Source organism: Sprattus sprattus (genome assembly GCF_963457725.1).
Source record: "Sprattus sprattus genome assembly, chromosome: 2".
In the NCBI taxonomy this organism is placed as follows: Eukaryota; Metazoa; Chordata; class Actinopteri; order Clupeiformes; family Clupeidae; genus Sprattus; species Sprattus sprattus.
In genome coordinates this window covers 7,011,360-7,021,359 of record NC_137921.1, presented here as the reverse complement: position 1 = coordinate 7,021,359, position 10,000 = coordinate 7,011,360, and the positions used below count along the sequence as shown (strand labels likewise).

The following is a 10,000-nucleotide window of genomic DNA, read 5'->3' as shown; positions in this document are numbered from 1 at the left end:
GAGAGGACTGCACGTCGCCCCCTAGGGGCCAGGGGGACAGGTGCAGCCGAGACTGACCAATCCCTGCCCCTGGCTTGTTTCTTCACACACACACACACACACACAGACACACACACTCTCACACACACACACTCTCACACACACACACTCTCACACACACACACACACACACACACACACACACACACACACACACACACACACACACAGATCAAGCCCCCCACACCCCTCACACGGGGCTGAGAAGCAACAGTAGTGTGTGTAGAAAACGTCTTGCTGGTGTTGAACGTCGCACAAGTGTGGGGGTGGGAAGTCAACCCTCTGTTTCCTGCTCACTGGAGAGAGAAAGAGAGGGAAAACGACAGAGAGAGGAAGAGGGGGAAAACGACAGAGAGAGAAAGAGGGGGGGTGGGGGTAAGAAAGAGCCATCTTCATTGTAAACTGTCAGAGCACAGCCACTTTGTGATGCAGGCATGTAGAATTCTGCCAGCGGCTAACATTCCATGACTGCAAATAAAAACCCCTCAGAGTTGCCCACTGCAGTGGCTCAGGGGATTCCATAGAGTCCCTGGGTTTACCATAGAATTACAAACAGCAGTAGAACTACAAACAGCAGCAGAACTACAAACAGCAGTAGAACTACAAACAGCAGCAGAACTACAAACAGCAGTAGAACTACAAACAGCAGCAGAACTACAAACAGCAGTAGAACTACAAACAGCAGAAGAACTATAAACAGCAGTGTAACTACAAGCAGCAGTGGAACTACAAGCAGCAGTAGAATTACAAGCAGCAGTGGAGCTACAAACAGCAGTAGAATTACAAACAGCAGTAGAATTACAAGCAGCAGTAGAATTACAAGCAGCAGTGGAGCTACAAACAGCAGTAGAACTACAAACAGCAGTAGAACTACAAACAGCAGTAGAGCTACAAACAGTAGAAACTGAGGGGGGATTGTCGATGGCACATTGAGTTCGAGATTGATCATTCCACAACTGTTTAGTAAAGTATGGATGTAAGAGGTGCTTCTGAGTTTCCATAGTAACATAACTGCCTTCAAGATCCCTAACAAAAGGAGGAAATTCTGTCCGCTCCACGCTGTCTCTGTCTGATTCTGCAGCCAAATGGAGGCCAGAACCACTCCAGGGTCAGCCGCTCTCTGGGCGGCGCTGTGACCTTTCACCCCTAAACGGCCTGTCTCGTCAGCCATCAGAGCAGAGGCAACAATGGACCCATAATCCTCCAATGGACGTAATGGGTTTATATAATAAAGCCCAACAGGTTGAAGGAGAGAGAGATGGAATAATAACGCCATAAAATCAGACAGACAGAACAGATGATTGGATGACTCACCAGCGGAAAAAAGCGACACAGTGAATTAGAATTAGATAATGAATGAAGAGAAGCCATACACACACACACACACACACACACACACACACACACACACACACACACACACACACACACACACACACACACACACACACACACACACACACACACACACACACACAGACACAAACACACTCACATAGACACACACACACACACACACTCACATAGACACACGCTTATGCACCTAAACACAATGGCACTGTCACACACTGACACATTACATGCACACACATATACACGCTAAGACAATGATACACTTATACACACACGTGCAAACACTGCCAATGACAATGGCTCTAATGCTCTCTCTTGCTTTCGACTACAGAGAACAATGACGGACTCTCACACACACACACACACACACACAAACACACACACACACACACACACACAGCCTCTGAAAGGCTGAAACACTGCTTTTTTTCCACATCTCCCGGTCAGGTCTGACGTACTGTAAGAGGTTGAGTGTGTGTGTGTGTGTGTGTGTGTGTGTGTGTGTGTGTGTGTGTGTGTGGGTGGTGCGGGGGTGAGACAGACAGAGGGAGGCTGGACAAGTGTGGTGTGTTTCTAATGTTGGCTGATTTAGGAGGGCCCCCACCAGTCATTTACATTAGCAGGAAGTCCCAGAGCCAGGGTGACGGAGTGCACACACACACACACACACACACACACACACACACACACACACACACACACACACACAGACTGAGTGCTCTGTAAGCAACGGCTTTCAGGGGACAGACTGTCCGAGAAAGTGGCACTCTGGTTTTACAGCCAATGTCAAGAAGAGTAAGACACAGAGGTGGGAAGGGGGGATGAGAAGAAATTTAAAAAAAAAGAGAGAGAGAGAGGTAGAGAATAGGAATGAGGGAATGTAAGGGGAGTGTACAAGAGGGATAGAGTGATAAGTTGAAAACACTGAAGGTGAATTTATAGTCTAGGTGACAAGTGTGAGCAAGGCAAAATGTCCATCGAGTCTCTCATCCAATCAGAGGGAGGCGCAAAAACTTTCAACGTCTGTGCCCTTTGAGAAATGTTGATGTTTACGAGGTCTGCAACACCCTAACAGACATAACATTGAAAGTTATTTATGTCATTTTTTGGAATGAGTTCTGAATTGGCCTTGAGAGGGATGATGGGTTTGTGTGAGAGAAAAACAGAGAATACAATGGAATAGAGGGGAGAACAGAATGAGGACGAATGGAGAGAGATAGAAAGAGGGATGGCAGACTAAATGAGAGAGAAAAAGCAAGGGAGAGATGAAAAGAAAGGACAATGAAAAGCAGAAAAGAATGAGGGGATGACAGAGAAAGAGAGAGAGAAAGAGAGAATAGGAAATAGAATGAGAGTTGTAGAGGAGAGTGGGACAGAATTTGTCTGGGAATTCCCTGCCCCTTCACTGCATTCCATTTGTTCAGTTGGTCTGGCCAACTACTCATTAGCGATTCACTTCACTCACGTAATTGGACACGCCTTTAACCAATCAGACCAACGATACTATACAACGATACAACGATCGGTAATAAAGCAAACACATATTTTTTCTGTATGAATTGTTCCAGGGCAAGTTTCTGTTCTGTTTTCAAAGAAAACTTTGCGGTGCTTCGGCGGTTACCATGTCCAATGTTTAAAAACTCTCCGTGCAGTAGATTTTGTAACGTAGCCGTGGTAAGTTTAAATCCGCCAATGGCGCGCCAGGTAGCCAAAAGCCAGTTTGTGATTGGCTCCAAGGATTCTGGAAATCTTGAAATGAACGGCTATCCAAAGTTGACCAGACCCACTGCAGAGGCAAAATCAATTTGGCCGGAAGAAGTGGGGCGGGACTTCCCAGACTAGGACAGAATAGAAATGAGAGAGAAAGTAGAAAGGGAGAGTAGAGGAGAGACAGAGAGAGAAATGGAACAATAGAGATGACAGACAGAGATCAAGAATAAGAAAGGTAGCATGAGTGGGAGAAAAGAATGAGAAGAATAACAGACAAATGGAGAGAGAGAGAGAGGGAGCGAGGGAGGGAGGGAAAATAAGAGATGAAATGAGAGGGAAAGCAGAGAAGAGAGAACGAGTGAGAGAATACGAAATGAAATAAGAGGGAATACAGAGAAAAGAGAAAGAGTGAGAGAATACGAAATGAAATAAGAGAATGCAGAGAAGGGAGAACGAGAGAGAATAAGAAATTAAATAAAAGAGAATGCAGAGGAGAAAGAGTGAGAGATGGGGGTGGGGGGGGGGACGGGGGCGGCGTTGGCAGTGGTTGCCTTTATTTCAGGAGGGTGATGGTTATTGGTCATAAATCACGGTCCAGACGCAGAGAGGTGTCGTGTTGCGTAAACACACAGCCCAGCTCTGTGTACAGCGCAAACCTCCTGCCCTTGTCCTCTAGAGAAGAGCAAGCAATTAGGCCTAGCCTGTGATCTGACTTACACACACACACACACACACACACACACACACACACACAAGCACACGTTCACACATACACATACACATACACACGCACATACACACACAAGCACACAGAGACATACACATTCACACTCACACACACATACACACTTAAGCACACACACACATTCACACACAAACAATCACACACCCTTCTACACCAAGCACACCGGCATGCACGCACACATACTTACACACACACACATACACACACACACACACACACACACACACAAATACACACACACAAATACACACAGGCACACAGCAGCCGTAACATGTCGTTGTGATGCACACGTCAGATGATTCCTTTCATGTCTGCTCCCCTCCCATCACTCACACACCACCCCCCCCCCCCCGCCCACACCCACACACACACACACACACACACACACACACACACACAGACACACACACACACACACACACACCTTTCTCTTTTTTGTATATGTTCCTCTGTTGCTTGAATAGGGAGCAGAGGGTAAACAGAGCAGAGTAGTGAGCCATCTGCCTAATGTCACCGTCAAACACTCTGGCCTGACCTGCTCCGCCCCTCCCTCTCTCCTTCTCTTCTCTTCTCTTCTCTTCTCTTCTCTTCTCTTCTCTTCTCTTCTCCTCTCTCCTTCTCTTCTCTTCTCTTCTCTCCTCTCCTGACCTGCTCCGCCTCTCCCTCTCTCCTCTCCTCTCCCCTTCACTTCTCCTCTCCTCTCCTCTCCTCTTCCCTTCACTTCTCCTCTCCTCTCCTCTCCTCTCCTCTCCTCTCCCCTTCACTTCTCCTCTCCTCTCCTCTCCTCTCCTCTTCCCTTCACCTCTCCTCTCCTCTCCTCTCCTCTCCTCTCCTCTCCTCTCCTCTCCCCTTCACTTCTCCTCTCCTCTCCCCTTCACTTCTCCTCTCCTCTCCTCTTCCCTTCACTTCTCCTCTCCTCACCTCTCCTCTCCTCTCCCCTCCTCTACTCCTCTCCTCTCCTCTCCTCTCCTCTCCCCTTCACTTCGCCTCTCCTCTCCTCTCCTCTCCTCTCCTCTCCTCTCCTCTCCTCTCCCCTTCACTTCGCCTCTCCTCTCCTCTTCTCTTCTCTTCTCATCTTGTCTTTTCTTCTTTTGTCCTTCTTCTTTTTTCTCATTTCTCAGTTGGTCTGCTCCCCTTTCCTCACATCCCCTCTCCTCTCCTCTCCTCTGCTCTCCTCTCATTTATTCTCCTACCTTCTCCCCTCCTTCCGCCATTTCTCTTTTTCTCTCCACTCCTCCTCTCTTTCTTTCCTCTCCTCTGCTGCCTGCTCTGTAGCTGCTGCTGCTGACACTGCTGTAACCCGTCTCCTCTGTCCTCTCTCCTCTCCTCTCCTCTCCTCTCCTCTTCCCTTCTCTCCCCCTAAGCACTGATGTTCCAATAAAGGTACAAGTCAACCCCCCCTCTCTCTCTGCCTCTCTCTCTCTCTCTCTCTGCCTCTCTCTCTCTCTCTCTCTGTATCTCTGGGGCTCTATATACAGGCTACTCTAAGCAGGAATGTTGTGCCTTTATTCCGCCTCGCCATTCTGTATAAACATTAAGAATTCTAATCTGTATAATATTGTTGTTCTGCCCTTGAGCCGGCAGCTGAGGTAGTATACAGAGCCGCAGCGTCATCTGTGTGAAACACACACACACACACACACACACACACACACACACACACACACACACACACAAGGGAGAGCCGTCCAGACTCGGTGTCACGAGGGGGCAGGGATTGGGGGGTTGGCGGGGGTATTTTTTTTTGCACAGCAGCTGTATGCGATTTGATTTACACAAAACCTGAAACTGCAACAATAAAGCTTGCTTGCTAAATAGTATGGTACACTGGACATCAGAATGTGGCGCAGACCACAGCCGAGGCTAGTAGCCCCGGCAACAGCAACGATATGGCCGAGGCCGAAGCTAATCTGCTAGCTCCACGCGCCGCGGCCCCAGCTCTTCTATTACTAGCTGACCCCGACGCTGGCGGCTATTATTTGGTTATTTTGTTATTATTATTTAAGCCGTCCACTGTCAGTGGTCAGAATCATTCATAAATTCTATTATTTCGCGCCTTGTAGACTTTACGTTCTCTGTGCTCAGTTTCCATAAACAGGGACAGGTTTAACACTTGCTTCACACCTGCTGTGAACTAAATTTGTTATTTGATTTTGAAATGGTGCTGTTTGTGCTGTTGTTATTTAGCCTTTCAGACAACAACAATTGCATGGCAATGAATTTAATGAATTTCATTAAACCTACCACCAGACCAATTTTAGCCATGATGCACAACACATAGACAGGATAAGGTAGGGAATTGTTCGCATCCAGTCACTCAAAACAAGGATATATTGCTGCCCGCAGGATGGGGGAAATAAAGATGCAGAAGGCATAACAGGATTATAATGTTTTACAGTTTTACTTTATTTAAAAAGATTTGCCACCGGCCATTTTTTTTTTAACTGCCCCCTAAGTCACTTCATCCTTGTGCCGGACCTGTTTCTCCTTTCCTCTTTATATCTTATCTCTCTCTATCCCTCATTTATTTTTTCTTCTTCCGTTAACTCTTCCTCTCTTCTCTTTTCTCTCTGTGACTCTGTTACTTCTCTCGTCTGTTTCTCACTCCGCCTCGCTTGCTTTGAGGACTTCTGATGAGACATCAGAAACGGCGCCACCACCTCGCACTGTCGCCCATGCCTCGTCGGTGATGTCATCATCGTCAGACACAACGAGGGTGCGGCGGCACAGGCAGCCATTATCCCTCTCCATCTGCTGTCTCCTGATTAGGCTATAATTAATTTGATTCAAAGAAACATTTGTTAAATTGATACAAACCAATTCCAAAGCCTAATTAGATTGGTCATTAACTACTAAACCCCCTCCTCATCAACTGCGCACACACACACACACACACACACAAACACACACACACAGACACACACACACACACACACACACACACACACACACAGGCACAATCAGCAGGTACAGTCACAAAGCAGACACAGACACACACACACACACACACACACACACACACACATTATGTATTAGTAACACACACACGCATACACACATTATGTTGAAGTGTATGTTTGTGTTGAAATCAGAAGGAAATCATTTTTGCTATAAGCTAGCTATTGCTTTAAGCATAATTGAGCTTGTCAGTGTGAAAGGTAGATGGCAGTTAGGCAGGTAGATGTTTGTTGTCTTGTTTTGGGAAGAGGTAAACAACTGTAACACAACAGCTGCATAAGAGTGCAGTGTTTCACTTAGGGGACACACTTCAAATCCAAAGACGTGATCAGGTCATATTCAGAGACATGATCAGGTCATATTCAGAGATGTGATCAGGTCATATCCAGATACATAATCAGGTCATATTCAGAGACATGATCAGGTCATATTCAGAGACGTGATCAGGTCATATTCAGAGACATGATCAGGTCATATTCAGAGATGTGATCAGGTCATATCCAGAGACATGATCAGGTCATATTCAGAGACATGATCAGATCATATCCAGAGACGTGATCAGGTCATATTCAGAGACGTGATCAGGTCATATCCAGAGACGTGATCAGGTCATATTCAGAGACGTGATCAGATCATATCCAGACACATGATCAGGTCATATCCAGAGACTTGATCAGGTCATATCCAGAGACATTGTCAGGTCATATTCAGTTAGAAACGTGTAAGAACATAAAACGTGTGAATGTCTTCTTGTGTAGAAACGGTGTAGAAATGTCCTCACTTTCTATATCTGCCCTTTGGTGCCACATACTTAATATTTAATCAATTTATAAGTACAGTGTACAATTAGTACACGATGCAATAAGAAGTTCTTGGCAATGGGATAAGGTGTAAGGCTACTAACCTTTAGCAAAATATTTTCACAGGAGATGGAGACGCTTTGTAACTGAATGTGAAGTGGGACCACACACATACATTGGACCAGTGTAATAGTTCAGACTTTTCCCCTCAGGTGGACCATGGACTAGCACTTGCTAGAGATTATTGCTTGAGTTGATGTTTGAGCTAAAGTTGTGAAGCACGTCTGTGTTGCTAGGAGAAAAACGGGCACAGAGTTCAAACTGCATTTGGTATACCCTTACGTAACCATGGCATATCGCCATGACAACCTTGAGTAACTCTACCATCTGTCCATGCAACCTCTGGACCAATTTTGTCCACCCCCTCCCCACCCCATCCCTCGCCCACACCCCCACACACCTCCATCCAGACCTCCAACCCCCTGCCCCACAGGAAGTGACTATACTCTCGTTTCCTGTCTGTCTGAGTCTAATTTTAGCCATGGTTTGGATGTCACACAGCACAGCGCAACATAGCGGTGATGTAGGTTGTAGGCTGCTTGGGACAAAGGTCTGAGTATATTCTCACGCTGCATTGTGGGTGTGTGAGGGGTGGGGGTGCATGGAGTAATATCCCCAGTGAATGTGTGTGTGTGAATGTTTTTGTGTTCACTTGTACAGAATGTTCTGGACCTCTTGGAAAAGCATAGTGATATTAATGTAACCTCTCTTCATCTTTCTCTTTCTCTTTCTCTTTTTCTCAACTTCCCCTCATTCCCTCTTTCTTCCATAACTTCCTGAATTGACCCTCTTAACCTCCCTTTTCACCTGCTTTCTCTCTCTTTCTTCTCTCATTCTTCTTCTATCTCCCCTTCTTCTCACACATCCTTTGTCTCAATGCCTGCCTCAATCTCTCTCTCTCACCCACTCTGTGTTTCTCTGTCTGCCTCTTCCACTCACTCTGTCATGACATCTCCCTCTCTCTCTCTCTCTCTCTCCCTCTCTCTCTCTCTCTCTATATCTCTATCTCTCGCTCTCTCTCTCTCTCACTCTCTCTCTCTCTCTCTCCCTCTCTTCCTCTCTATCTCTCACTCTCTCTCTCTCTCTCTCTCTCTCTCTCTGTCTCTCTCTCCCTCTCTCTATCTCTTTCTCTCTCTCTCTCTATCTCTCTATCTCTCACTCTCTCTCTCCCTCTCTCTCGCTCTCCCTCTCTCCCTCTCTCCCTCTATCTCTCCTCCCCCTCTTTCTCTCCTCCCCTTACGTTCTCAGCTGAGCGCCAACACGCTGATCTTCTTGTGCACCAACATCATTGGGATCTGCACGCACTACCCAGCGGAGGTGTCCCAGAGGCAGGCCTTCCAGGAGACGCGCGGCTACATCCAGGCTCGCCTCCACCTGCAGAGGGAGAACCAGCAGCAGGTACTAACACACACCTGGACACACACACCACACCACACCACACACACCTGGACACACACACCATACCACACCAGCCCCCCCCTAAATGCAGCACACCTGCGGAGGAAGCTGCCAACAGCAGGTACTAACACACTACACCACACACACCTGGACACACACCCCACCAGCCCAGCCCAGCCCCCGCTACATGCACACACCTGCAGAGGAAGCAGCCACCAGCAGGTGCAAACACACTCCACCACACACACACTAGGTCACACCAGCCCCCACTACACACACTGCACAAGCCCCCACTACATCCAACAGGTACAGTATACCTGCAGTGGGAGATCCAGCAGCAGATCTACAACACACCTGTGCACACACACCCTGTTACGCATGGTCCACTTGTAGATGGGGCATCAGTTACAGGTACAAACACACCTATACACACACCATACACCATACATCAGCCCTACAAACATACCTATACACACACCATACACCAGCCCTACAAACACACCTGTACACACACCATACTCCATACACCAGCCCTACAAACACACCTGTACACACACCATACACCATACACCAGCCCTACAAACACACCTATACACACACCATACACCAGCCCTACAAACATACCTATACACACACCATACACCAGCCCTACAAACACACCTATACACACACCATACACCATACACCAGCCCTACAAACACATCAGTCCTACAAACACACCAGTACACACACCATACCCCAACACACCAGCCCTAGGTACACATAGTCCACCCAGAGAGAGAGAACCAGCAACTTGGCATGCAAACAAGTGGTGTATGGCTCTATGCTGTATTGGCCTTAGATGCTGTAATAACCTTAGATGCTATATTAGCCTTAGATGCTGTATTAGCCTTAGATGCTGTATTAGTCTTAGATGCTGCATTAGCCTTAGATGCTG

At 47.1% G+C, this 10,000-nt stretch overlaps 1 protein-coding gene across 1 annotated transcript in view; it reads left to right on the top strand.

The window, feature by feature from the left end:
- The window catches only part of adcy6a (adenylate cyclase 6a), a 63,815-nt gene that overhangs the window by 33,263 nt on the left and 20,552 nt on the right, over positions 1 to 10,000 (top strand). The window contains 1 exon segment of the mRNA XM_080832005.1: positions 8,914 to 9,063. Within this exon segment, the coding sequence (XP_080688131.1) occupies positions 8,914 to 9,063 (150 nt within the window).